The sequence below is a fragment of the Chlamydotis macqueenii genome, chromosome 17 (genome assembly GCF_036417535.1).
Source record: "Chlamydotis macqueenii isolate bChlMac1 chromosome 17, bChlMac1.mat, whole genome shotgun sequence".
Taxonomy (NCBI): Eukaryota; Metazoa; Chordata; class Aves; order Otidiformes; family Otididae; genus Chlamydotis; species Chlamydotis macqueenii.
The window spans coordinates 3,707,916-3,734,908 of record NC_141572.1 but is presented as its reverse complement, the minus strand read 5'-3'; the positions used below and the strand labels follow the sequence as shown (position 1 = coordinate 3,734,908).

Sequence of the window (26,993 nt, the reverse complement as noted above, 5' to 3'; positions counted from 1 at the left end):
CCGGAGACCGCGGAGAAGCCGTCTGTGCCACGGACCGCGCGACGGTGCTGTTGTGTCACTGTGATTTCACCCCCTGGTTTTCCTCCTTCCCCTTTCTCCCTGCTCTGTGCTCTTCTCCCCCCCCCCCTCCAGTTGTTGTGAAGCTCCACATTCCTTTCCTCTCAGTCATTTCCATTTTCCAGCCCTGGGCTTTGCTTCCACTCTCTCCTCCACTTCCTTTGCTCTAACAACCAGTAACAAAACAATTAGGGATGCTCCCATCAGGCTTTACAGCTGGTGTTGCAATGGAGGACAGAGGTGTTTGTGCCTCTCCATTGCTTGTTTCAGGAATGTCACTGGTCTGGTGACCCTTGGTTCGCACTTGGAAGGTTTTCTGTGAGGCTTAACCCCAGCATTGCCCTGCAAAAGGTGATTCGATTCTGTGGCCATCGCCGGCGTCCCGTGGAAGCTTATTTCACACGGGCACAACTCGATTAGAGCGTTTGGGTGTTTGATGCCAGCCTATGTACGGGAAGCACTTCAGGCGAGCCAGCGCTCCGCTTTGCTGTGGATTCCCTGGCTCTCGGATGCAGAGCGGGTTCAGGAGCTTTCCCAGACAGGGCTGGGATGAAAGCAGGTCTCCAAGTCGACCCTGCCCCAGCCAAAGGGTGAGGTATTCCCTGCCCCGGGCCCACAGCCGCGCGAGGCGGGAGGCAGAGGCAGAGGCAGGGCTGTGCCGCAGCCCGGCAGCGCCAGCTCGCTGCGCCCCAGGCCAGGCCGCCCTCCTTGGCACGGCCTCCAAGGGCTCCGGCGTGGGAGGGCAAGGAGAGTCCGGCCCGCAAGGCGAGCAGGGAGAGGCCTTCCAGGCAAACTGAAGGAATCGGGCAGGGTGGAGCGCTCGTTTGTCTGGAAAGACGATGTGGGGAAGCCCTGTAACGCAGGGATAACGTGGTAATCCGGCCCTGCAAGCAACGGCAAGGAAGGAGGAGCCCCTTGGCCCCAGCCCCCAGCCAGGCAGCCGGCCTGCCTGCACCCCGTGCTCGGCTGAGCTCTCCGGCTCTCCAAGGGCTCAGGAGCTTTATTTTCCTGTTCTTAACAAGCCAAACGAAGCTGTTTCCTTTCTGCTCTTATTTTCTTTACTGGTTTTCATTGGAATCTGGGCTGGTTTGGATATTGGTGCCTGGTGCTTGTTTGCCTGGCAAACTGCAAAGAGGAAAACTCTCATTAGAGAGATTCCAGGCCTGTGTTTTTGTGGCTGAGGGCTTGGAAACTTCTCATTCCCGCTCCGTGCTCCTCCAGGGAGACCTCCAGCTGGAGCAGGAGAGAGCCGGCTCGCTACTTACGCCATCCCAAAGGTAAACCCAGAGTAGCATTAAGGCCTCTTTATCTTAAACATTCCCATTCTCTTCCGACAGCTTTACAGGTGCTATTTGCTTTTTCTCCTCCTGGTACACGCCATCTCGATGGCAGAACGTCCCCCTCAAAGATGGAACGAGCCTGGAATCGGCTCCCCAGCCCGTGGGGCAGCACCCGCGCGGTGATGCTGAGCAGCTGTCTGCCTGGCAGGGCTGTTCCACTTGGCAGCCAGACAAAGGACTCAGGAGTAGGAGGAAAACAAGGCTGGGAGGGAAAGTCGCTCCAGATAATACAGCATCTGGCCTGGGAGGAACCATCTGAAAGCGGGGAGTCAGGAAAAGAAAAGTTTGTCTGGGAGAATTTAAGGGGAGAGCCTGTCCGGAGTGGGCATCCAAACTTGGATCCGAAATCGTTGCAGGGCTGTCTGCCGACGTGGGCCAGGCAGTGAAAGAGGATTTCCTGGAGCCTGGCTCACGGCTGCTGCTGCAGCAGCGCTTTTGGCTTTGGCGCTCTGTCGCAGCCCCCCTTGCAGAGGGGCTCAGAGGGCTGTGTCCCACGGCGTGGGAGCAGTCTGGAGCTTCCAGGGGTCTTTTGCGGTGTGAGAAGAAAAGGCACCAGGGCAGAGCTGGGGATTCTGTATTTTTGTTCAGGATTGGGTTTTTCTCAGGTGTTTGGGTGAGGATGAGGCAGTAAGCAGCAAACATCAGCCAAAAAGCAGATCACAATGGAGGGACACCAAGGGCTGTCTGCTTTCTCTCAGGAACAAGAAGAGCTGGAGGGAAACCTTGTGTCATCAGCAGGAAGCAGTTGTAGGGAACAGAGACGGGAATGTGAGGAGCTGGAGCAAGGTGATAAGAAGGGAGCAGCAATGGAGCCAAAAAGGATGAAATGCACAATTTTCCCTCTGTGCCAGACCGCCCCAGGAGCATGCAAGGTGTCCCTGGAGCAGGGCCTGGGGAAGGAGGTGCTCTGCACCAGGAGGTGCTGGCTCACTGCTGTCCCCCTAAGAAAGGTACTCAGCTCTGTAAAGCATCTTTTAAAATGCTGTTTGTTACAGCTAACACTTGCCTCTACTGCTTGTGCTCTTCTAAGAGGTTAAGGCTGCCTTCACTCAAGACTTTAAAAGCTTAATTTTCAGCCTAGGCCTATCAGAGACTTTTCACTTTGTAGTTTGAGCACAAGAGAGCCATTTGGAACGCTGCAGATTAAATTAGCTCTTGGAAGCCTGTAGGTGCCTCTATGATTATATCATGTATGATGCTGGATCCCTATAAATGTGGGGATATGTATTTAAATATAAATTCCCGTCAGGAAAGGGAACAAACTTCCCAACTCTTTCCTCTTGCTGCTACGTGGGTCTCTGTGGTGGGTAAAGGACAGTTAGAACTTGCCCAAGTCACTCAGTTCATGAAGCCTGACAACAACTGAAATTGATGTGCAAACATAATGTTTTACATTTGTCAAAGACATGCCAGGAAAAAAACAGGGGTTTGCCATGCCATCTTTAATTCTTCTCATTGTTGATTTAATCCGTGATGATAAGAAACAAGCCTAGCTTGCGCTCTCTGTTCGAAGGTCTCCAGGGGTGTTACAGCCTAGCTCTGCAGACACCCATGGCTATTTACCTTTATTTCCAGATAAAAGAGGACAAACAAGTTTGTCTTAAAGCACGGCCCAAGGCTCCTAGGTCCTGACAACCAGCTGCCAGTGCCTTCCAATATCCCACTTTGCATGTGTGCTCCTTACACCCTCGCCAGAGGGGCACGGCATCCAGCCTCGCAGAGCTTTGGGAAGGGAAAATCTCCTTGGGATCCGTCAGAGCTTTGGCTAAGCAGGGGCTGGAAGGCTTGCTTTGTGGAAGGACTGTCTGCTGAGCGTTCCCAGTGCTTTGGGAGGAGCAGAGGTGAGAAAGCCAAACCAGGAGAGGGAACAGAGGAAATGCAAAGAAAAAAGAAATGGAGGAGGGGACAGGCTGAACGTTGCAGATCTTACACAGCTAGGAAGAGGCAGCCGTACCTGGAAAATACATCATCTGAAGAGACTGGCACCTCTTACTGTTCATCCTCCCTTGCTGACAAATGCCAGCACACATGTTTATTTTCAAGTTACCTCTTGGTGTGGAGAAGGCTTGAAAATGTCACATGTGTGATGAAATGGCTTCGCTGGATTTCCTGCTCGATGACTTGGCCACTTGGTGATTAAGCTCTGCTTTTACCGTCAGTAAACAAGACTGTGCCATCAGTCTGCAGAGCAGGGACTTGCGCCTTGCTGCAAACAGCTTGGAGCGTGCACGCTGCTGGAACCACAGTTGCAACACTCCATGCAGGGTTTGCGTATGCAGAACACAACTTTCAGCAGTGCCAGCCATGCTTGCCACGTAAAACAAGTTGAAACTGCAGGCAGGCAGCCCCTCTGAGGGAGCTCGGAGCTGCGGTCGGCTCGCTGAAGAGTCAGCCCAGGGCCAGGCATGATGGTGGTTTTATTCTTGTGGCCACATTTGGTTCAAAACAACTGAAGTGACTCCACCGAGTACATGGCAGGTACCCAAGCTCACTTCAGTGGTGCCTACGAAAAAAAACCTGAGAGGCAGCTAGTAAAGTCAGTTGAAGCTTGCAGAGTGTCTGAGGCCAAGCATAAGGTTGTCATTTAGCAAGGTCTTGTGTCTGGTGCCACCACTGCTCCCTGTACCCAGAGACCCGCAGGGGACACATAAAATACCGAGATGTTCATGCTTACAGGACAAATAATCCGGCCCTACCAGCCTGACCATCTCATTCAGGCCGACCCTCACTGTTTGCTCCAAAGCTGGCAGCGTCTTGTGCTGAAGAAAGGATAACCTTCACGGCATCGTTTCCTTATCCTCCTGGAATACTGTATATTTTGAAGTTGTCATTGTAAAACCCAAGCAAAACACAGAGGATCTTGTTCTTCACAGCGCTGCTCTGAGCGTAGTTTTGTGGAGCTGGTGTAAAGCCGTGAAAAACACAGCAAGCTCAGAGCACTCCCATTTCGCACTCACTTGGTGTGCCTGTAAACAACCGCACGGCAATGGAAAATCCCTGAGCAGCGTGCCCCTCGCCTTGCAGGCCTTGGCCGGCCTTCCAGGAATCAACAGCGAGGCAGTTATTTGCAAATCTGGAAGTGAAGTTTTAGGGATGCAAAGTTCTCAGTCACACAGCGCTGAACGCGAGGGTTTACCAGTGCAACTGTTCAGGACTCCGATGGGAATTATACAGTTAAAACCTCAAGCACCAGTGTGAAAATATTGCCACGAGCGTGTAATTCTACGCCTGGGGCTCTCAGGTCCCCTCTCTAAGAGGCCGGAGTGTGGATCCGTTGTTGTAGGGATCACCTGTGCCACTCCGGCCTTCGCCACCGTAGCTGGAGTCACGCACGTGGACGAGAGATAAAATACCAAACCGTAACAAGATCACATATTTCATCTGCTCCCAGTCGTAATTTTTAGATGTTTCTTTCATGCAGCATGCAGTCGCTACGGCGTGAGCCAGGGTTGGGGGGGTTTCAAAGGCTGGCTCGCTTTTCCCGCTCTGCCTCGATTCCCCTTCACGCTGAGGGAATTGTCTGACTGCTCCGTGGCTGTTCCCGTGTCTCCGTGATGGAGATGTGACTCTGCAGAGCCGTCCGCGGGGAGAGGCACTCTGGGCCTAAGGTAGCGTCACCCAAAAGGAATTTGCCCCTGACTTCCAAGGAGCGGGACTGGGCTCTCTGCGTTTGCTCTCACCGGCACGAAGAGCAGCGTATTGCCTCGGACAGGCGTTAATTAGCACGTGCAATTAAACTACTGAGTACCTCACCCATCTCAGAGTGGCTTCTGGTAAGGTACATGCGTGGGTCTTCTCCTGTGGGTCGCAGAGCTGGGCTGTGTCCCAAAGGAGAGGTTGTCCCGGTCCCGAGTGGTTATATGGCCACAAATCTGGAGTAATTTACCCGTTACAGAGGTGTGTTTGAGATTCACTGACAGAAGGCCCAAACCTGAGCATCTTGGCAGAAAGGATGAGTTCTGAAGTGGCAGATGCGGGCTGGAAAGCTTTATTTATTTAACCTGCAAATTTTTTTTTTTTTTTTTGTGGTGGGGAAGTTTTACTGCTGCTTGCAAGAAGAAAATGAGTCAATGAGATCCGTATTTATGTCTTAATCCCTCAGAAGCTGCAATCTACATTAACTTCACGTAGAGAGAAATAGTGGTTTGAAAGGGGGGGGGGGAACCAAAAAAGGGAAAGGCAGATTTTTCCTTGGCGGCATCTAGGGAAAAAAATATCTTTTATTCTAAAATTATCAACAGGTATTTTCCATCGAAATTAGCGGGGAGGGGGGTGAAGGGGAGGTGAACGCCTGGTCTGCGGTGAGGGTGGAGGCGGGAAGGCGGCGGCGCCGGAGCCCGGCTCCTCTGACAGGGGCCGCGGCCCCCCCGCCGCCCGCAGAGCCGCTGGAAATGAGAAGTTGTGCCAAAACTTTCCGAAGTGAATTAAAATACACGCACCCCTCCTTCCGACTCCCGCACACCCCCCCCCCCCCCCGGCCCCCCCCGCATCCCCTCCTCCGCCGGGCTCCGCGCCGCCCGCCCCTCCCCGCCCGGCTCCGCGCGCGGCGGCGGCCCCGAGGGGAGCTCCATTGTCTGCGAGGGGATGGCCGCGGCACCCCCCCCCGCCCCGCGTCCCCCCCCCCCCCCCCCCCCCGCGCCGAGGTGCGCGGGGCGCCGGGCCGGCGCGGCGGGTGGCTGCCTCGGCTCCCCCGAAGTTTTTGGATCGGCGTCTCCTCATGATGTATGGATGATATATTGCATTGTGGGTGTCAATATAACTGACGGCCATATTTGCCGGTGCTGCTACTGCTGTAAACAACCCAAAGTGTCTGGGAGACACGGAGACGCTTCACCGAATTTCAGGACGCTTCTCCTCCTCCTCCTCCCGCTGGCCATGTCTCTGGGAATGTCTTACAAGCCCAACTTGAACGCCCACATCCCCGGGACTCCCCTCAACCCGGGTAAGTCGGCGGCGGCAACTGGGAGGCAAGTTTGGGAGGCGTGCGGCGGGGCTCCGCGGTGCCGCACCGGCACCTGGAAGGGGTGGGGGGGGGGGAAGCCCCGCACTCCAGTTGTTGGTTTTATTTTTATTTTTTTTTCCCCCCTTTTTTTTTTTGCCCAGTCCGGTATGGCGGGGCAGCGGCTCCTCGCCGCCATTACCAGCGCCCGCCCGGCGCCGTTAGCCCGGAACCGCGCCGCCCCTCCGCGGAGACGCCGCGCCCGCCGGGCCGGCCCCACGCTGCCGCCGCCGGGGCTCCGGCCGCCGGGTTTCCTCCATGCTCGGCTCCCCGGGGCTGCTGATTGATCTGGATCAGGAATATTCCGCCGGCGCCTCAGCGAGGACCGCTGCTGGCGGGACGCCGCAAGTGCCGTTCGCGCCTCTACGCTTCGCCTCGGGCGGAGGGGCCGCCCCGGGACCCCGGCCCCGCGCCCCCGTCCCCCCCGCCCCTCCGCCGCCACCGGGGGGGCCGCCAGCGCCTCGGGGGAGCCCTCGGTCCCCGCTGCCCCCTCCGAGCCTCCCGTCCGCGGAGCAGCCCGGGCGGAGGAGCCCTCTCCGCTGGCTGGAGATTTTTTGGAAGGGGGGGGGGGTGTGGCAGGAATTGCTCTTTATTTCCTACAAAAGCCCTTTATAAAAATTATTCCTTTTCCTTGGGTCTGCACAGGAGTCTTTCCAACTTTCCTCTGTAAAAAGTTTCCTTGATGCCATTAACTTTTTTTTTTTAACTACATTCCCCCCCGCCCCCTACTTTTTCCCCTCCCTAATTTCCAAAGGTAACAGCAGGCAATTTTTTTTTTTTTTTTTTTTTAATGTGTTTGCTGTAAAAGTGGGTCTCGGTGGCGGGGAGCGCGAGTGAACCGGTGCAGCCCGAACAAAGCCACAGCAGCAGTTGCTTCGCTGCGGGATATTTGGAGGGGACCTCGCCGGTCTGTGCGCGTCGGCTGGTATTAAACAGAACCAAAATGGAGAAGTTGGTTCTGACTTAAAATAATATTCCTGTCTCCCTTCCCCGCAGCCTCAGCCTGCAGGGTTGGCATCGGCCCATTTGCGGCCAGGAATCAGGCGGATTTTTTTTTTTTTTTTTTTTTTTTTGAGAAAGGAAAGTTTTGCAGTTGGGTTTAGGAGGGAGGGAGATCTGCCTCGGTGGTTTTTACAGCACCGTTCGTGGTTGTGATCCTGGGAGACCGATGGACGAAAGGGATGAGCAAGATGCACCTCTCTTCTAGCTGCCAGGAGAGCGGCAATCGGATTTTACTGGAAGGAGTCGTCACCAGCTGGGGGATGAACCGAGGTCCCCGTGCCCCAGACGCTGTGATCCTGCGTGGAGCTGAGCTCGGTGGGGCTGCGAGCGTGTGAAGGCTCCGTGTGCGTGGGGAGCGGCTGTGGGCCCGGGCGCTGCTCCGCGCAAGGGTCGGGAAGCTGGGGGGGGCGTGTGTGCTCAGGTTTTTTGACAAAAAGCAGAAGTGTCACCGGAGGAGAAAAAAGAAACAAAACAAAGCCTAGCGAGGGAAACCGTTCTGCTGTCGGCTCCCACGAGAACCTGTGCCTTGCTCTCCGGAACAGCCGTAAAATTGCAGGGAAAACAAAGGTGGTATTTTGCGGTGGTGGGTGCGGGGTGGGGATTAGGTCATGCTATGGGGGGCTCCGAGCCAGCCGGGGCTGCGGAATCCCGGGTCAGACATGCCGCTCACAATGCGAGCTGAGTGGTGAAGTTTCTGTCTGTCCTTCTCTTGGTGCCGTGTCTGTGTGCTTCCTAACGCTCCGGCTGCGACCAGGGTTTTAGATTCTTTCGTGCAGTTTTATCTTTCCCTTCTCCCCCCCCCCCCCCGGCTCCTTTTTTCCTCGTAACGGCAAGTTAGCAGCAGTTTGCTGTCATGCTGGAACTATTCCTGTCTAAGTTGTCCTCTCTTCTGAGTTCGGATCATCCTCGACACCCCCAGAATCTTTTCAACGAGAGAACGTCCTCCTCTGAATCCAAAATGAGCTCTCTCTTCCCTCCCTGTCTTCTGCCATTATCCTCACGCACCAGCTCTTCCTCTCGCTCGTGGTATTGCCAGCACCGTGGCCTAAGGCCAAGGGAGTTAGACAAAGCAGTCCTTGCAGTCGCACATATCGCGTTCGGAGTGATACGACTGCAAATGGCACCCTCCTTTCTGGAGATTAATTCCGAGTTGAAGGAGACTGCTTCTCTATTGTGCCTAAATTAAATGCCCCCCCCCCCATCCCAATCAGGAGCAGAGATCCTGGGTTTGCTTCCAAACCTGGGGTGAAGGACCCCCCCCTCCCCGCCCGGTCCTGCAGAGGAGAGGAAAACAGGAAATCTGTCCCTTTTGGCTTGAAATCAGCCCTGCAGAAGTCTCTCTGTATGAATGCTGAATATTTTGGTCTCGGCCGACGGAGGGCTCCGGCCAGCTGCGGATCTCACAGGGATTTTCCTCCGGGAGGTAATGCTGCTTCCCTGCAGTGCAGGGCTTCTGGTGCAGGAGTATTTGGAAAGGCAGTGTCGACTCAGCTCTGGGAGCCGCGTCCTTGCTGCAGAGCGAACTCCTTTCAAGTTTGGGCTGAGAGCAGCTGCTCCGCAAAATCACGTTTAAACTGCGCTCAGTGAGCGGCTCGGTGAGGTGAAGCAGATGTGGTTGGTGGGTGACTCTGCTCTGTTCTTGCACGGGAGCGTGTCTGGGGACTTGGACTGGGGTCCAGAGGGAGAGGAGCCGTTTGGGAGGGAGGAAGGATGGGGAGATATCCTCCGTGGGTTGTCGGCAGATCTGGGCATGACTGTGGCTGAGGAAAATGCGGCTGCTCTGCAAGTGACTCAGGATGCTGGAAGCATCTGGGTGCTGACTCCTCTGCCTTGCACCAGGCTGAGGGAAGGAGAACATGTTGTCGCAGCAGAATTTGATGCCCATTCCTCCTCCCTGTTGCCCGGCTCAGTGCTGACACCTGGCCCAGGGCATCTGCAGCCAGGATTGCTGTGTTTTATCCGAATTACCTGTCGCCTTCCTGGTGGGCCTGTGCTCTGGGAATTGGGCCCCTGTGTGTAGCAGCCCAGGCTGTCAGTTCCAAACCGCGCTTGGGGAGCCCTGTGTAATCTCCTGCACAAGCATCTCCTCTACCTGGGCGGTAAAAAAGCGCTTTTTTCAGGGCCTGGGATGCTGTGCCTCTACCTTCCCAGCTCACCTCGCCCTGCAGTGTCCCAGGGGAACGTCCGTTACCCTTTCTAACAGCCATGTTTTGATTTGTTTCTATCCTCTTGCTTATTGTACTGAATCCTGTGAAGTAGTTTCTTCCTTGTCTGTCTCATGTTTCATGTTGTTTAACTCTGCCTCTCTGTAAGAGGGCCAGCTGCTGAGCTGAGGTGAAGTGGAGCATCTCCATTGACTTCAGTGGAACCAGAGAGATTCACACCAGCTGTGAACTGGTCTGTAGTTTGTCTTTCCTCTTGTTTCCATGTGTTTTCTGGCTCTGTTGTGGATATTCACCAGCATTCCTGTTTTATTCAGAGTACGCACAGATCAGAAAAAAGTAGTTTTAAGATACAGAAGCCAGCAGAAGCAGCTTGGGATTTCCTTTTGGTTTTATTCTAATTCTTGGAGAAACGTCAGGTTTCAAGATAAAACCCTATTCCTGTAACAAAACTTAAAAACTTTTACATGTAGGATCTGGAGAAACAAAATTCCAGCAGACTGTGTCAAGGGAAAGAGCTGCGTCTTGGCTCCAGGTGAAGAAGCGGTGGCCGGTACAACAGGTCCTGCTGTAGCTGGGGAGCAAGAGGGCTGTCAGTGCACCTGCCGCACCTCACAGCAACCAGAAGTTTCTTGGTGAAAAGTGCAAATTCTCACTGAGAGGTGAAGCAAAAATAAGTTCCCTGACTGAGGCTGTAGCTTGCAACTGGAGAGACCAATTTAATTCAGTCCTGAGAAATGACACCAAATGCACTGCGCCATTTCTTATCTTGTTAGGACTACAGTCCAGGTCTGGACGAGCAAATGGCTTGCTTGTCACCCTTTGCGGAGGCAGCTTATGTTTGATATCGTTGCCCCTCCTGAGAGGTTGTTTTTGGAGTGGGAGTACTGGAATGAACAGAGCAGAGTGCACAGTGTTCGTGCCTTAGCAGAGAGGGTAATTTCTAGGAAATACACTCCCCCGCTCCGATTCAAACTGAAATTGGCTGGTTCCCTGATCTCTTGAAGTCCACGTGAAGTTAAAAATGATCGGAAAAGAAGCACAGTAAACATGTTTTGGAATTAGCAATTTTCAAGTGGACTTGTTTGGATGTTTAGAAAACTCATTTTTGGCTTTCTCTACCTGGGTGCTCAGCTTCAGAGCAGTGGTGTGGTTTTCACAATCAGCAACTCTCCTCATCATCCCCACCCATCACGTGTTGGTTGAGTTGTAGAGTTGTTTTGTTCGTGCTAAATCGATTCCTTTTGGATAAAAGTAAACCAGAAGCTCTGCTGCAGTTGTGCAACAGTGATGTTCCGTCTCTGAATGGGAGCAGGAGGGTCCAAACCAAAGAGCGGATGGCTTTGAATTGTACCCACGATACAGATATGATACGGGTCTGGGGGACCAGACAAAAATCTCGCCGTAAGTCGTACCCACTCATCCCAACTGCATGTGCTGTACATGTACCAGATGCTTTCATCTTTTGATCCTTTCCTGTTGCGCCAAATAACTTGCTAGTATAGAAATACCCTGTGTCTTAAGCTAGAAAAAAAGAATGGTGGGGAGTCCAAGTGGCTTGTCTTTTTCTTTTTTTCTGATAAAAAAAGGCAAGAGGGTAGGAAGAGGACACGTAAAAACATGACTGTTATCCACATGAAAAGATTAAATATAAAGAGAGTACTAGAGGAAAGGCCCAGAGTGTGACAGATCGAAAGAGCAAGGCCTCTGGCTGTTACGATAAAGAATGTCCTAGTTCTTGAAAAAGTATTTATGTGTGTGTGCACTGGATTTTTTTAAAAGGAAATAGTTTTATTCAAAGAAAGGTCTGTTTCTACCACAGGGGCTGTTTAAGGGGGAAATAGTGGGTGAAAATACAACTTTCACAGCCAGTGCTAAAAGGAACGTTTTGTGCAAATAAGAACGCGGTCCGTTATTTTAAAGTAAAAAATTTATTGGCAGGGTGGGGGAAATGAGGGCTGTGTGTTTTCGCTCTGGGTTGGTGACTCCTGGAGATTTTAGTGTGTGGCTTGGCTGTGCGGTACTTGCATAGACATGCATGTGGTGTCCTGTGGATGGTGAGGAGTTCTTGCTGAACTTAAGCGAAAGTGTGTAGAGGGCTAAGCAATTAAATATTTTTGTAGTCAGCTGAAACACCACAACTACAATCCAGGCTGTGTTCAGATACTCGCTGCAGAAATGGCTGTGGTGAAGATGCTACCGCTCCCCTCGTGCTTGAAGATGCTTCACAATGTACGTTGGTAGAGCAGCTTACGTGAACATTTCTCATGTCTTTTCTTGCAAAGTTGTCTGGTTTAGGACAGAAGAATTTATACCCTCTCAGTTAAAATATTGCTGCCTGGTTGTCTCGTGCCGCATGCCGTCAGGAATCAAACTGCTGTCATCCGAAGCAGATGAGGAACGTCCTGCAGTTGCGTGGCAGAGGCAGTAACCCCCAGCACCAGGCTCCATATAGACCGCTAGCGATCTGAATCACTGACAGCCTTCCTGTTGCAAACAACCTCAGCTTGACGAGACCCTGAAACAGAGGTAGAAGCAGTGAGATTCCACAGACTGTATCATGTACCTTGGGCAAATTCCAGGCTACAGGTGTCTCTCTTCTTACAAGCTGTCACGTTCATGCGTAGAAGGAGTTTGTAAAATGGCAGGAGTTTACCTGTGCAGTTTTATCCGACCTTACCAAGTACAGGGTCGTAGAGAAACATCTGTCTGATGGGGTTGGCTCTTGGCTTCTGTAAGTCAGTTCTGCGTGACGAACTTGGTGCGTTGAGTAACTGTTCCTGATCTTACTTTGCTCTTTGGGAGCGTAAAACGGGGTGGCAGTGGAGCATCTGCTGGGAGCGGATCAGGTGAGAGTACCCCCGCGTTCCTGCTCCCGCTGCTTCCTTGCAGGGTGCACAGTAAGCTGCTTTTCCGGTTATTTTTCCAGCTATAGAATGAAGAATTAAAACTTAGACCAGCAAATTGGTATCACTGCTCAGGCTCGGAGACACTGGCAAAGGAGGCGAAGGGATCCCTACAAATGGGAAGATTTCTGATCAGTGGGAGTTCAGGCAAACAAAGATTGATTCAAGATCCTTTGTTTCCCAGGGTGTTAATTTGGGCTCAGAGAGACCGCTGGAAGGAAGAGATTTTGACAACAAATATCTCATTTCTGTTTGCTGTATTGTTAGGCACCCCCCCAATTAATAAAGATTAATATTGATTAACAAGAAAATCACTGTATTTTCGTGGGGTAGAATGCTTCTGGCAATCTTCTGTTTGAATACAGAAATAAAAGACATTGTTGGCACAAGAATAAATAGGTATATAAAAGGTTTTGTGTACATTTAATTAGGAAAGTGAGGGGAGGAAAATGTGCATATTAATTCAGGTTTTAAACAGCAGCAAGCACTAAGACAATTTGGGGTGTGATGCAGGGTGTCACTTAAATTCAGTTCCAAGCACACTCCCTTTTTGATTCTGTCAGTTCTTAACTGTCTTGTCTCCATTGTCATTCTAACGCGAGAGAGCAAGCCTCAATTTAGATTCCCCCTCCTTTTTTTTCTCTAGTGAATACCTAATCATCACACTGATTTTTGACCGGTATTGACTGTGAGACTTGCTGGCCTAATTTTTCTTGCTCACTATAATAGCAATAGCTGGTGATTTTTATTTATTTCATTTTTTTTAAAGCTGAGATACACAGGATGTTCAGGCATGCAGATGTATTTTGGGTTAATTGAGTAACAGTCATCCAAGACCCAGGGCTTCTCCTTGAGATGAACCTACAAAGTGATAGGTCAGAAAGCTCACGGTCTGTTACCCTGTGAGATACTAATACCCCCACAATTAAATTCATTTTTGCGATTGCATCATCTTAAATTGAGGTGAAATGAAGTATTTTTTCTTTTTCCCCTCCCCTCCAGCTGAGTTTGACTGGCACAACTTCTGACGTGGTGTACGGAGGCTGGTACCACGGCCAAGTCAAATCCTTTTCTTTGTTCTCCGGGCCTGCTGCTGCTGATAAAGTGGTCGGCGCATGGCATTATGTCTTATTACATTTTTGATGCAGACTGCAAAGAAACGGGTAAACTCACCATGGTTACCACGATCTGTCATTTGGCAGGGCACACCGTACTCAGCAATGGCCTCTAGTGTCTGCAGCACAGCTCTGCATACGTCGCGGGTACCGGAGACAATACAGCACCCTCGGCTGCCGAAGCCACGCAACTCTGCGAATTCAGATTGGGAGCGATGCTCCGGTTCCGGCGGCAGGTTCTTACTCGTAGTTGCCCACTGAAAGTTCTTGTTTGTTTTTGTCATTCCGTGTCGACTGAGTCGCTGCTGGATTGGAGCTCCCACCTTGGGACCAACGGAGCTGCAACGCCGTAGGTTCCTGGCTGTCACATCCGCTAAACTTTCTTGGTCAGCCCCTAGATCCACTGCTTGGTCTTGGTGCATCACGTTTCTGGCAGGGTTTTCTTTCTTACCTAGGTGTGCCTTGCTGTGTTATTGCTTACAGACCAAGCGCGTGTCATTGCTCAAATCAACATAACCTGAAACAATCACTAAATTATCTGTATTATCGTTAACCAATATGGTGGCGATAAATTGGGGTTTGTTTCGCGCGGGCTGCAGCTCAGGTTTGCTCGGTGGGTAGAGCAGGATTCCTGAGCCTGGTCATCGGAGTCCTTGCCTTAATTCTGAACCAGTCTGGAGCTCCCAGGTCTCGTGTGTGACCGCTTGCACTAACAGTTCAGGAACAAGTCTTTGCAGGATGAGTCTTTTGTTTTATTGTACATGAGGAAAAATTGCTCAAGTCTTTCTCTGCTTAATTGAGGTAATTAAACCTCCTTACCTTGCAGCACAAGGGGCTCATTAATGTTTCTGAAGCATTTTGAAGTCCGTGGAGGAATGATGCGGTTTGCTGTTGTGTCATGTTTGGTAACTTGAAATTCAGTCATCTGGACTCAAAATACTGAGTTGTAGATATAGAAATCTTGCAATTGTGCATGTATTTTGAGCTGATGAGGTGAAGAACTAATTGGGAGAATAGCTGACAACTGTGGGGTTCTTTCACAGTGCCGTACTCTATGGGTGTGTTGTTTATTTTTTGGTGGTTTTACTATGCTTCAGCAAAATGTGAAACAGCAATGGAAATGCCGATTGTAACGCCATAAAATTTTCCAGCTTAGTTAGAAAAACCTTGCTTTTTGTAAGGTGACCTAATGACCAGCCCAATTTGGCTTTTTTAGGATTTCAAATCCCGTTAACTAGTTAAAATTGAGAACACACACTCTTCTTGTAAGGAAGTCAGCACCACAATGATACCCTGTGGTTAATTCTGAAGTGGAAAGAGACTTTCCAGCTGAGGACAAGAGTCTGTTCCACCCTGTTCAGCAGTGCTTTTTACAGTGGAACTGCTGGCTCTTTGTAGTGAGGGGAAAATATGAATGAAATCACTTGCAACTTTAAAACAAAGCTAGCAATTTACATAGTTCTGGGCCCCAGCGACTTTTAGCATCGGTTTAATTTAGATTTAAATGAAGGTTGGTAAATGAGATCTGTTCCTCGTATGAAAGACAGTTGGGAATTTTCAGCAAAGGAGTTTGTAAGTGGGAGATTTTTTTCAGACGGCAGGCAGCCTGCGTCTGTGCCTACAGGCAAAGAGAGCAGCATCAGTGGGTGCAGGGGCACTTCAGCTGCAAGAGTGAACAAGTTGAATGGTGTAACGCTCCCTTAGCCCTGAGCGTACAGTCCGTAACCAGCAGGTCCTGGCACTGTTGTGAAATGGGCAGCATAATTAACCTCTCCCCAAAGAAAAATCTGAAAGTTGTGTCTCAAACCCAACTTCTTACCATTGGGGGCGAGGGGGAAGAAGGGTTTTGATTGTTCATTTCTGGAGCAGTTTGGCAATGATCACATTAGAGTCTGTTTCTGTAACTCTTAGCTGACTCAAAACCCTGTAGATCTGAATATAATCTTTTATAACTTTAGAAAAAGTAACTCTTGCCCAAAGTGATCTTATTTTTCCTTTAGCCAGCACAGTATGACTGGCTAAAAACGTTTGGTAGCACACAAGGGAATAATGGTAGCATGCTTCGCCTTCGATGCCATACAATGAGCAGCAGATCCGATACACCTCAGCTGAGTGTTCCCGACAAATAGTTTTTGGCATTGGCTGAAAATAGCACAGAGGCTAACTTGCATTGACCATGTGATGACACTTTGAGTTGCAAAATTACTTTCAGATAACTTGCACTGAAAAAGTAAAAATAGCCCAGTGCATTAGACTCATCTATGTGGAATGTATATTTGCAAAAATAGGGCTCCTCAATATTTACAGTTTGTCTAGGCAGAACAGCCTGTCATGCTACACTCTGTTTCACTTTTAGGCAAAAAATTTGCACTGATAATGTTGCAGGCCATGCTGTTTTCAAATGTACAGCAAACGTTAGAGAAGCATTAATTTAACCATCCTTTTGGCAAGTAGTGCGACTCTGAAATGGCATTAGTGGGCTTAGACAAAGGTAAGAGGTTGCAGCGTTAGAAAAATACAATTTAAAATGTGTCCCAGTGTAACAGACTAATTAATCTTTAGATAATAACATATATTTTTTTCTTTTCTCTCTACAGCTGGGAGTGTTCACTCTCCCTCCACAAGTATGGCAACATCTGCGCAATACAGACAGCTTATAAATGACTACGGACCCCCATCTCTAGGCTACACACAAGGGATGCAGGTACAGCTCTGCTTGGTGTTTTTCTTTAATTGAATCACTGACCCTACGTTTGCGTAGCAGCCTGGATTGCGGCCGGTAATCTGAGGTGTTCCTCCCTCCCACCGAGATCTGAAATCAAACCCAAATGGCAGACTGATTCATCGCACATGTCTTGGGATCAAATTAGGCTACACAGAGTGCTGAGTGAGACTGGTTACTAATTAACTGTTAGTCCCATCCTTCTGAGTCACCGTGAAACATGGCTTGAGTTACGTTCTGATAGTAAGGCTCTCACATACTTTAAAATTATTTGTTAAAAAATTTCTATACCGTTTTTCTTTGGCAAATTTATATTCTAAAATGTAGGCTCATGAAGTGTGTGTCCTATGGGCTGCTTCAGGAACCCAGCAGTAATCTTTCTGTGAAATTAATTTGACTTAATAGGATTTCCATTATGATATAGGCAGTTTTGCTTTATCTGCTTCTGACTCTCCCTGCCTAGCTAATGTCTCCACAAAATATACACCTAAAGATTGAAAAAGGAGAAACAGAGTTAAATAAGCAGTTCTCAGTTTGCTGTTCTTGCAGGGCTGTTTTAACTTCCGTTTCACCTAAGGTCCCAATCTTGCAGCTGCATCCTCCCAGTTGATCCTGATTTTTGAAGGGCACGTAGCATTGAGTTCAACTGTAGCAGCAAATGCAAAAGGAAAATAATGTTTTTAAAAAAACTTTTTGTAAAAAAAAACTAAAAAAAAAAAAAGGGTGGCTTCTGGGGCTACTTCTAGTCCTCCATGAATTTCCAGTTGCTGTTTGTTGTAATTGTTTTGGTTTTAGCTGTATTTAATTGAGCTTAATCTGTTTTCAACTACAGGGTACCAGCAGCAGTCAAGTACCGCAAAGCAAATATGCAGAACTTCTAGCTATCATAGAAGAATTAGGAAAAGAGATTAGACCCACATACGCTGGGAGTAAAAGTGCGATGGAGAGGCTAAAAAGAGGTAATATTTAAGTTTATTTAAAAAAAAAAAAAGAAATCATGTCCCTTACACTTTGTGCACTGACTGCTTGTCTACAGCTGGATGACAACTGTTTCCTTTGAAAGGAGACAGCTGTCTGGAGCTCATCATTAAACCAGGTCTGTTAACGAGCAACCGAAACCTTGGGGTACTCTGTCAATGCTGTATTTGACAGATAAACCAGTGACCAAATGTGTTTCATGTGCCCAAGGGGAGTTTCAGTTAATAATTCCGGCCTTATTTTAGAACCCTTAAGGTATCTAATGGATATGTTCTCCTAGGTTCCTGGTGACTTACTTGCCCCTTCAATTCCCTTTTCTCCCCAGTCTCCAAAATACACTAGCAGGCATTGTTTCCTTTTTCTCATATACATCGCCTGTGTACTTGACCCAGGAGTCTTTACTGAAGTGCATTTTGCTTAAAGAAATACTGCGTTGTGGTAATTCATAGTAAGGCTGGTGGAGGGAAGAGCTACAAAAAAAAAAAAAAAAAAAAAAGCGTGTCAGGGAAGGCTGTTCAGACTGAGATGTCAAAGATTCGCGTTCCTCCTGTCTGGAGCGTTGGGCTGCCAGGCTCCGTTACCTGTTGTCAAGTGGATGGCATTAAGAGTCCAGCAGTAAGGGAGGCAGAAGCTTTTAGGCCTGGCTGATGAGGGCTCTTTGGCTTTGCTTTGTCAGCTAAAAGGGGTAATAAATGCCCTTTCCTTGCAGTGTAAAAGAAACCTCGGCATGCCCTGCTGCTGACATCAGCTTGACATTGTCCTCCGCAGGGGACGTGCGAGGGATATTTCTGAAGGAGCAGTGGGACATTCCAGTGCTCCAGCTCCTGAAATGACCCTGAAAGGCCACCGACAACAGTTGCGCTGGCAGTTCTGTCCTTTGCCACTATAATGTAGTTACCTTTTCCTCCCTTTCCTTGGTCCTTGCGCTGCCTTTGGCTCCTGCATTCAACCCTGAATGGGAATGTTATTGTAACAGACTAACTTCACCACCTCGCAAATCCCCCTTACATTTACCCAGGACTACAAAGCTTTATTTAAGGCTCAACCATTATGGGGGAGTAATATATCTGCCGTGACATGCAATAAAATGACTAGTAGCTGTTCTGGGAAAGGATGCAATAAAGCCTGCTGATGAGTGGTAAGTGGAATCCGGCCCAGGTAAAATCAATGTTGCTGGAGTCTGTCTTTATTGCATTGCCTGAGTCAGTATTAATAGATCATGAATGGCAATAGGCTAATGGGGACAGCTTGAGAGAGACTGGGAGGGATGCGGAGAGACTCTGAACCTGAACGGTTCAGCTCGGTGAGGAAAAGCTGTTTTGCTGCTTCTTACAGTGAATATTTAGTTTGTTGGCTAATGTAAGTTTAAGATTCAATGCTCTCACTGTGACTTGCCAATGTTGCAAAGAATCCCAAATAAATACTTTTTGCTGCCATCTTTTGGTCACAAACATAGCTCTCTTTCCATTTTGGGAGCCTCATGGCTGAAGGAGCATGTGCAAGTGAGAGCAAGAGTGACTGAGGGTAGCCATGTGACTGCAGCCTCCATGGCCGTGTGGAGGTTATTCCTGAATAAAGTCCCTGTCCCCAGCTCCACCCGCTCCGAAGCACAGAGGCTGCTGACCTCTAAAACTGGCCAAATTCCCAGTGTTCTACATAATTCAGGGTATTTCTGCTGCATAAACTGGGCGTCCTGCCACCAGAGCCAGGTCTAATGCACTGCTTCGAGTACGTGTGTCGGCATCCCACAGCTGCCGGATGCAGCCTGACTTGTCTGTGTCACTTCAACCCTCTGCAAAGCCTTGTGCCCATCGAGTCCCAAGTCCTTACTCCCTGGATGTAGAGGCTGTTGCTGTGATCTGGCCTAGCAGCCTTCCAGAAACATAATCCACTATCTCCAAATAGAGATTAAACCTCATCTGTTGCCTTATTGTCTTTTTCTCCACCTTGTCAAGGAGCATGATTGAGCAGAGAAGTCACCTTCTATCTTGTCTTGTCAGTAAAACATGACCTCATTTGTTGCAGAAAAATCTGTCCGTCTCTCATTTTAAAATCTATCTCAAGCTCTGTTCTTTCAGCAGCTCCGTGAACATGAATCTAGATTTAGTTCCAGGATTAAGAATCAAGGACCAGATTGCTGGAACTCAAGGCAACAGGACTTGTAGTGGAAAATTCCACATGATGTCTATCAGATGAGAGTAGACATGGCAGCATGTAAAGTGGTGATGATTTACCCTGGGAGCTGAGCCAGTGTTAGGAGATAACTTTTTGCACACGCTATATAAAAATTATTCTTACAAGAGACACAACTTGTGTTTAAGCAGCATTATAAAGTCTTGGATTTTGATGCATCCTTTCAGAGAACTATCCCAAGGTATTAAGACTTAGAGCTTGCTAAAATGAATCCTCAAATAATTTTTTTTAAACTCCACTGTAGCAAAATAACTCACAGGTAGGTAAGATGATTTTTTTTTCTTTCTAGTTTAGTCTCTGATTTTAAATAGGCCTGCACTGCACATTAAGATAAACCTGTCACTGCAGACCTGCCCATCTTATCACGCTCTGATTCCTGGTTTAGTCCCTTTTCAATTTATAATGCCAGCTCGGGAAAGCAAACTTGTTCAGAAGCAGCTAATGGGAAGCGAGGGATCTCTCCCTTTTCTCAGGCGTGCTGCGGTAGCCTTGGCAACTCGGGACAGAAATACGTAAACCTTTCTCTGAACTGTCATTGCAAGTGTGACCTGAATGAGATGATTTAAAATACATCCGATTCTTTTGCAGGCATTATTCATGCCAGAGGATTAGTTCGGGAATGCTTGGCTGAGACGGAACGAAATGCAAGATCCTAGCCCACTAATTCAATTGCAAGATTTTCCATCTCTTAATGAAGAAGAAGAAGTAACACTTATTCCTTTTGACTCTTGAAACATTCAGACAAATTCCTTTATTTTGAGAGTTTTACCTTTCTTTTTTTGCCCTTACAAAAATGTATAGCTAAGAATGAGAAAACAAGGATTTTTCAACTGAGGGTTTGCATTTTGTAAAGATGTTAAAACTCCCTAAAATGTTTCTAAAACATGAAAACTGAACTGCATGCAGAGGAATGCTCTTCCCCTCCCAGAGCTATATTTCAGTTCTCTTCTTATCCAGCCACAGTCTCATTCTGTTTTGTTCCTTTGATGATATTCACTTAACCCCAAACTGTCAATCTTTCAAAGTTTGACATAAGCTCTAAGGATTTTTTTTTTAATAAACGCAGAATAGCATGCTGTACCTAGTAGTCTGCTAAGTCACAATTTGTCATACAGCATAGACCCTGCTTAGAAATAACCTTCCCCTTCTCTTATTTTTTCCTTTTTTTTGTTCGTTTTGCATAAACATTTGCATGACTGTTAGTGCTTTGAAGTCCATTTAAAGTGCATGAGTTATATGGAAAATAGGGAAACCTATTAAATAATAACCAGGTCCTGGAAAGCTAATTTCTACATTAAGGCTGGAGATTTCAGTTTAAAGTTTGCCAAAAAAAGAGAAAATTCTGGATAAATTAGTAAAACTGTTATTTGCATCTTTGTATGTATTTATTACTTGACGTAATAAAGCTTATTTTCATTAACAGTTTGTATTAAAACTATGTACAGTCACTTTAATCAGACTCATACTCCATGAACAAGAACTCTCAACAGATAAAAATGTAACCTTCATGCAGGAGGCTCAAGCTCAGGAACAGACAAGGGAACGGGCCTGCAGACTGCCGGTGAGTTTCCATCCACGGCACGCTCTGGATGCAGAAGGTGGAGGCAGAGTTGCCCGTAGTCTCCCTTGCTTTCCAAGTACATACTATGGGTTTGGTTCTTGAAGCACTCTCCCTTCACTGTTGAAGGCCAAAACTTGGTGAGGGTGCTGTCAAAAAATTAAGGGAGAAGTTCCGGTTAAGCAATTAAGAGTTAACAGAATTAAAAGGGGGAAGTACACTTCACTAGTGGCTGCAGAGTAACAGTAACAAAGGAAACGCACCTGTGTGTATTTGTGTAAAATGGGAAGCTGTCAGAATGAGTGATACCAAAATTCCCAAGGTTAAGTGCAGCATAGCATAAACATAATAAATGACTGTAATTCACTATTGTACAATCAAATCTCAGTCCTATGGAGGATGGAATATCTGGCACATTTCACACACATGGAGCTATGGATTCTTGAAGAAAATACAGTAGTAAGAGGCAAAGTGAATTACTTCACAGCTTGGATGAACTGGACTCTCTTGCCTTGGGAGGCAGCTTCCAGCAAGCGTTGTTCTTTATCTGTAATGACCCAATTTAACCTCTGAACTGGAAGAACACGACTGACCAACTCTCACTTGCGGGAGTGTCTTCTTCCACCCCAATGCTCATCACTGCTGCAGATAAGATTTGTAAAGCTTCTGTTTAAACTGCATTCGGAATGGAGTAGGACAGCGCATTTGTTCAGCTAACAGCTCTGAAGGAGGCAACCACTGACTGGTGTCGCTTCAGCCAGCGTGTCCGCCTGCACCACCAGAACCAGTATCTAACCTGGATTTCTGTCAGCAGAGGCACTGCCTGAGTAAGGATGGCAAGCTACAGCCTTTTAGGGCTCTTCTCCGTATGGACTGGAACTCCTAGGAAGCATCGTAAGGTATCAGCTGGGCACAAGGAGATCTATGGAATTCTTCTTGTCTCCATTAACAATGGTGGAAAGTTTATAGTTCCTTTTTAACAAGGATTGGTTTATCATCTGAACTTGGCAGAAAAAAACATTGCTAAATGTGATTCAAGAGATGATGGCAGACAGAAGTAGGAATACGTGACTGCTTTTACCACTTTGGTTTTACAGCAATAGCAGGTCACTACTCAGTATTTCGGTTGTGCTTATGAAGCCCTACGTGATCTGCTAGCTTGAAAACTGCGTTTAGGAATAATCACAAAGGTTTCCCTTACCCTGCCAGGACAAGTCAGTATTTCACATGTTTATTTCTTATCTAATTGTTGCATCTCTTTAAAATGCCTTTTCTTTTCTAGATTTTCCTTTGCTCTTCTTTTTTTCTCCTGCTTCTTCTTCTCTGATGCTTTCTTCTCTTTGAAAACATCACTCTCTTCACCTTTGTAGAAAAGGTCAACTTTTTCCTGCAGGATTTCTCTGGCTATCTTTCGGTTCTGCTCCACTGATCTTGTTTGATGACACTGAAAAAACACAATAGGACACTTTTACTGGAACTTTCAACCAGTTTATTCTTCTGTTTTCCCTTTCAGTCTACATATTCCTGCCATTACCGTAAACAATCTCCCCTCTCCCCCAAGCTAAGAGCATCCTCCTACCAAGAACTGCTGGAATTTCTGTATCCGGTTGATATATTTTGGAGAGGTTGCCTAATAATTAGTTGCTACTGTAACTTGTCAGACTGGCTTTTGCATCAATCTTTAAATCTGTTAGTAAACAAGATTGCTTCCATATTACCTTGGAAAGCTGCTGAGGTTAAATTAACTGTGTCTTCCCTTCGTGATAAGGAAGCAAAGATTAATTTCAAAGTATTAAACTGCAAGAAGCAGGTAAGAATAAGGCTTAAAAAGAAGGCAAAGTGAGTGTGATCAACTTGTTAAGGAAGACATTGTCACTACCTCACAACAGAGACAGGAATGTGACAGCTGTGACTGAAAGGCAGCTACAAGGAAGGTTCTGCACGTCAAAGCCAGGAAGATCAGCTATGACCTCAACTTTATTTATCTACCGATAGCCCAAACTGCTTCCTGCTGAGATTCTTTACAATACATAAATTTTTCCTCCATGACATCTGCACTGTGATTATGCTTTACTCTGAAAGGAGACTTGGAAGACGTGATGCAGTTTGTGACCTAGTGATACACTTACCTTCACTACAATCCCAGATGGAATGTGCTTCAAGACAACACAGTTGTTCGTCTTGTTCGTGGCCTGACCTCCTGGGCCATCACCTCTTACAAACTGTTCTTTTAATTCTGCCTCAGTTAGTCCAAGGAGATCGAAAGAGTTCTTCTTTCCTGCTGCCTGAAGAAAGGGCGCTCTGGGCAGGGAAAATTGCTGCTTCCTCAAAATCCATGGTCTCCATGACGGTGTTCGTACTTCTCTCAGTAAGAACGTAAAATGAAATAAACCTGGAAGATTCATACAGAAATGAGGACACGGTTTCTCTGGAATTAAACCTGAAACAGAAGTAAGGAATGGAGTTTACTGTGAGAATCCTTGTTTACGATGATGTAGTTTAGCTGCATGGCTTGGGCAATATTTTGGTACTCAGATTTACTTTCAAGGATATTTGAACTGGTTTCACAGGCACTTGCCTTGATGTATTTACCATTCCAAATGGAATTTCAGTTCTCATTGCAATTAGTTTTCTTAAAATTGTTAATATTATTATTTTGCTGTTGAAAGAGATATGGAAAACAGTACATAAATTAGTACTCCTACCAAAACTTGGAAAATATTAAAGATACCTAAAAAAAGGAGAGGAAAGAGAGGGTATTTCTGTCTTGCACTCAGACCTGTACAGCCTGACTGGGAAGCCTTTGCTCTCACTCCACTCGTGCCCAGGTCGTGTCTTGCTTGCAACAGCACCTGCAGTTCACATGTCAACACGCACTTGAACTACATGAAGGGAGGACAGGTGAGGGTGCAGGAATCCTCCCCTGACGTTGCCTTAAACAGTGCTCTGAACTACTGAAAGAAAACTGCTGGAAGAAGCAGCCAATTTACAGGATATAACTGGCCTAATAACATCTTGGGTTCCCCCGTTTGCTGGCTTACAGTCACAGAAGACTGCATGCAAAGAGGAGGTAAAGGAAAAATGAAACAATAAAAAAAAAAAAAAGAACAAGACTGTATGTGGAACATTTCTGTCCCAAGGATACGGAGAACCGATCTGGCAGAACAGAGCTCGAGTAGTTTAAACAAGTCAGAACGCAAAGACAAGTTTTTACCTGGTGAGTAGTCTAATACAGCACATGTGGAAAACTCCATGTCAGACAGCAGTACTGTTCTGTGTTGATCCTGCTCACTACCTTGCCCATCCCGCTCTGCTCTCCTAACTTTCTGTATTGTCCATCAGATGGAGGAGTAAGCAGACTGCTGGGTTTTCAATTATTACTTCACATGCTGATTTCTCCCAGGTCAGGTCATTAACAAAGGCAGAAAAGTACATGTGGAAGTACGCGTTACCCTCGTGGATAAGGAATGTCACTTTCTGCTGCTGTCAAGTGGCACTCCAACAAGGCATTAGGTACGCAATTAAAACAATACATGCTGTAACAGTTGAGAGATTTTATTGGATTCAGAAGAAAATACTTCAGTATGTGAAGAAGTGGGACTTGGCAATAAACATCCATAAAAGTTGAACATAACTGTTGAAATAAAAATAATTTAAAGCAAGCTCTTACTGGCAAGTAAAGATGTCCACTTGGTGGCACTACAAGGTAGCTCACAGGGGATTTTTTTTTTCTGACAAAAACACTCAGAAAAAATGAGCAGAACTTCCCTAGTTCTGAAGTGAACCTGAACTCCAGAGCAGGTTAACGCAGGCTCTGCCCCTTTAGCGGGGCCTGTTCTGAAACCAAGAGCGACAACTCTCCAGCTGCCTGATCGTGACAGGCACTCGGATTAAAAATCGTGTTCGTTTTAAGCCTATTTCTACTCCTTGGCACTACAGCTAAAAACCAACGCTAACCCGGTAAGACACCAGAGTTTTCTCGAGATTCCACTTCGCACACAACGTCTCGAGGAAACACCTGCCTTACAATGCAAAAGGATGCTAAGATAATAATGTCTTAATTATAAAAAAAATCCCAAACCTTCGCTTATGAGATTTTTATGGACAGGCTACAGAAGAGCTACGTCAATAAGAACACCGCTCTCCCAATTTTTTTAAAGAGCCGCCGAAGCGAGCAGCCGCTCTCCGCTTCGCCGGAAAGGCCATGGGGCAGCGGGACGCATCAGCAGCGCCACGACCCCCGCCCTGCCGCCTCCCCGCCGGGCTGAAGTCGCGACCCAGACCCCGCGGCGGCTCGGGAGGAGCCCAGCTCCCCGCGGGCCCGGCACTCGGCTCGGCTCGGCTCGGCCCGGCCCTTACCTCCGGCCACTCCGGGCCAGCGCCACCTCCTGCGCCCGCACTGCGCAGGCGCGCCCCGCCGCGCACACGTACGCCACCCTACGCGGCCACACGCACCTCCGAGCCCCGAAGCCACCTCTGCGCATGCGCGCCTCTCGGAGGTGGGCGTTACGCCCAGGCTAATTGGCATTTGGGAAGCCAATCGCCGCGCAAGGGGCGGGGTTATGCACGCCTTCCATCCACTACGTTCTCGGACACAGTGCGGCGCGCAGCTGCGCTAGCCAATCCCCTCGCGGCGGCGCGCGTACTTTCCCACGTAGCGAATCAGAGCGGAAGGCGCGGCCTGGCGCGCGGTCAAGACGGCCAATGATCGAGCTGGGCTTTGGCTTGGGTGCCCTCTACCCCACCACGTTCGAAACTCGGCCGCCAATCGGCGGGAAGGAGGCGGCGGGCCGCGCCTGTTTATCGCCTAACGGTCGCTGGAGGAGGCCGCTCTCGGGCCGCTGCGGACGTCTCCTCGCGGGCTCCTAGACATGCCGGTAGGAACCGGGCGAGCCCTGAGGGCACCTGGCGGGGCCGCAGCCCGGTAACGCCGCCGCACTTGGCCGGGTCCCAGCGCCCCGGGGCCGCCTCCACCACACCGCCCCTTTCCCCGGCGAGTGGCGCGTCCGCCAGCCAATCCGAGGCGGCGGCGCTGTCAACATCCCGGAGCGCGAGGGGCAGCTGCCCAATGGGAGCGTGGGGGCGGAGCTTGACCCGAGGTGGGGGCGGAGTGCCCGAGTGGTGGGGGGGGCAGAGCTGGGGGTCCGGGGTGGCGCGGAGGGGAGGAGGGAGGGGTCATTGTGAGAGGAGGGGGCGCGGAGCGGGACGGAGTTGGGGGGGGGCGGTTGCTGACTGAGGGGTCAGACGTGGCGGGAGGGGGTCACTTGCGAGGGACGGGGGTCCCTGGAGGGGGCTTGGCTTCGGGGGCGAGCGCCTTCCCCCAGGGGAGCGGGGCTGCGGGGCTGCCCCTCCTCGGGGTCCCTCGGGCGGCGCTGGCGGAGAGGGGGGCTGGCGGCGGGAGGGGCGGCGGGGGCCCGGGCGCCCTGTCACCCCTCGGCCGTCCCCGGGGAGCAGCGGCAGTCGGAGCTCGCTCGGGCGGGGGTGCTGAACCGCGGCCTCGGGCGCTGTGCCAGCGCAGGGGTTTGCTGCTACATCAGCGCTGATGCTTAGCAGTCAAAATAGTTGCGGCTTGGTGGTTTTTTTTGGTTTTTTTGTTTTTTTTTTTTTCCCACCCTACCCCTTTATGTAGGGAATTGGCTGTATAAGGACTGTTGTGCGCTATGGAAACAGCTTAGCTGTTCCTCAGCCCAGTTATAGCTCGCTAAATATATATATATATATATATATATATTTATTGGGAGCAGACTTCTAATGAGGTTATGAAACGAGCCTGTGTCACAGCTAAGTCCCACCCATCTGCTGTGCTGCTGAGATAGGCCGCCCGTGATGCCATCCTGGGGAGATGGGGGAGATGGGTGTCGGCCCCGCCACTGCCGTCCAGCTGCTCCTGAGACACTTGCAGCTTCTGCTCCCCCTCTCCAGTTAGGTGCCTGATCACCTTCAAGTTTGCCAGACTTCTGA

At 48.8% G+C, this 26,993-nt stretch overlaps 3 protein-coding genes across 16 annotated transcripts in view; 2 read left to right on the top strand and 1 right to left on the bottom strand.

Moving 5' to 3' along the window:
• Nucleotides 1-4,847: 4,847 nt before the first annotated feature.
• CDK2AP1 (cyclin dependent kinase 2 associated protein 1) lies at nucleotides 4,848-20,896 on the top strand. 9 transcript variants are annotated; one of them, XM_086761342.1, is made up of 5 exons: nucleotides 6,224-6,339; nucleotides 7,604-7,713; nucleotides 16,179-16,285; nucleotides 17,136-17,262; nucleotides 20,063-20,896. In XM_086761342.1, the coding sequence occupies exons 2-5, from the start codon at nucleotides 7,659-7,661 to the stop codon at nucleotides 20,128-20,130; spliced, it is 357 nt and encodes a 118-aa protein (XP_086617468.1). In that variant the 5' UTR covers nucleotides 6,224-6,339; nucleotides 7,604-7,658; the 3' UTR covers nucleotides 20,131-20,896. The 9 variants fall into 9 exon arrangements, with proteins under 9 accessions (XP_086617470.1, XP_086617464.1, XP_086617468.1 ...); XM_086761344.1 differs by lacking the exons at nucleotides 6,224-6,339; nucleotides 7,604-7,713 and adding an exon at nucleotides 4,848-5,005; XM_086761338.1 differs by lacking the exon at nucleotides 7,604-7,713 and having other exon boundaries at nucleotides 6,028-6,339.
• On the bottom strand, nucleotides 20,836-25,458 carry MTRFR (mitochondrial translation release factor in rescue). 4 transcript variants are annotated; one of them, XM_086761336.1, is made up of 4 exons: nucleotides 25,392-25,458; nucleotides 23,162-23,472; nucleotides 21,296-22,476; nucleotides 20,836-21,181 (listed from the first exon to the last, which is right to left on the bottom strand). In XM_086761336.1, the coding sequence occupies exons 2-3, from the start codon at nucleotides 23,435-23,437 to the stop codon at nucleotides 22,264-22,266; spliced, it is 489 nt and encodes a 162-aa protein (XP_086617462.1). In that variant the 5' UTR covers nucleotides 23,438-23,472; nucleotides 25,392-25,458; the 3' UTR covers nucleotides 20,836-21,181; nucleotides 21,296-22,263. The 4 variants fall into 4 exon arrangements, with proteins under 4 accessions (XP_086617462.1, XP_086617463.1, XP_086617461.1 ...); XM_086761337.1 differs by lacking the exon at nucleotides 25,392-25,458 and adding an exon at nucleotides 24,703-25,326; XM_086761335.1 differs by lacking the exon at nucleotides 25,392-25,458 and adding an exon at nucleotides 24,247-24,658 and having other exon boundaries at nucleotides 23,162-23,424.
• A 267-nt stretch (nucleotides 25,459-25,725) lies between these two features.
• MPHOSPH9 (M-phase phosphoprotein 9) overlaps nucleotides 25,726-26,993 on the top strand; it is a 30,275-nt gene continuing 29,007 nt past the window's right edge. For 2 of the 3 annotated variants that reach the window (XM_086761673.1, XM_086761670.1), the window contains exon 1: nucleotides 25,726-25,909. The gene's annotated coding sequence lies outside the window, so the exon portion shown is untranslated. Of the gene's footprint in view, nucleotides 25,910-26,115; nucleotides 26,132-26,993 lie in introns of those variants that run through there. The other variant, XM_086761672.1, reaches the window with a different exon arrangement.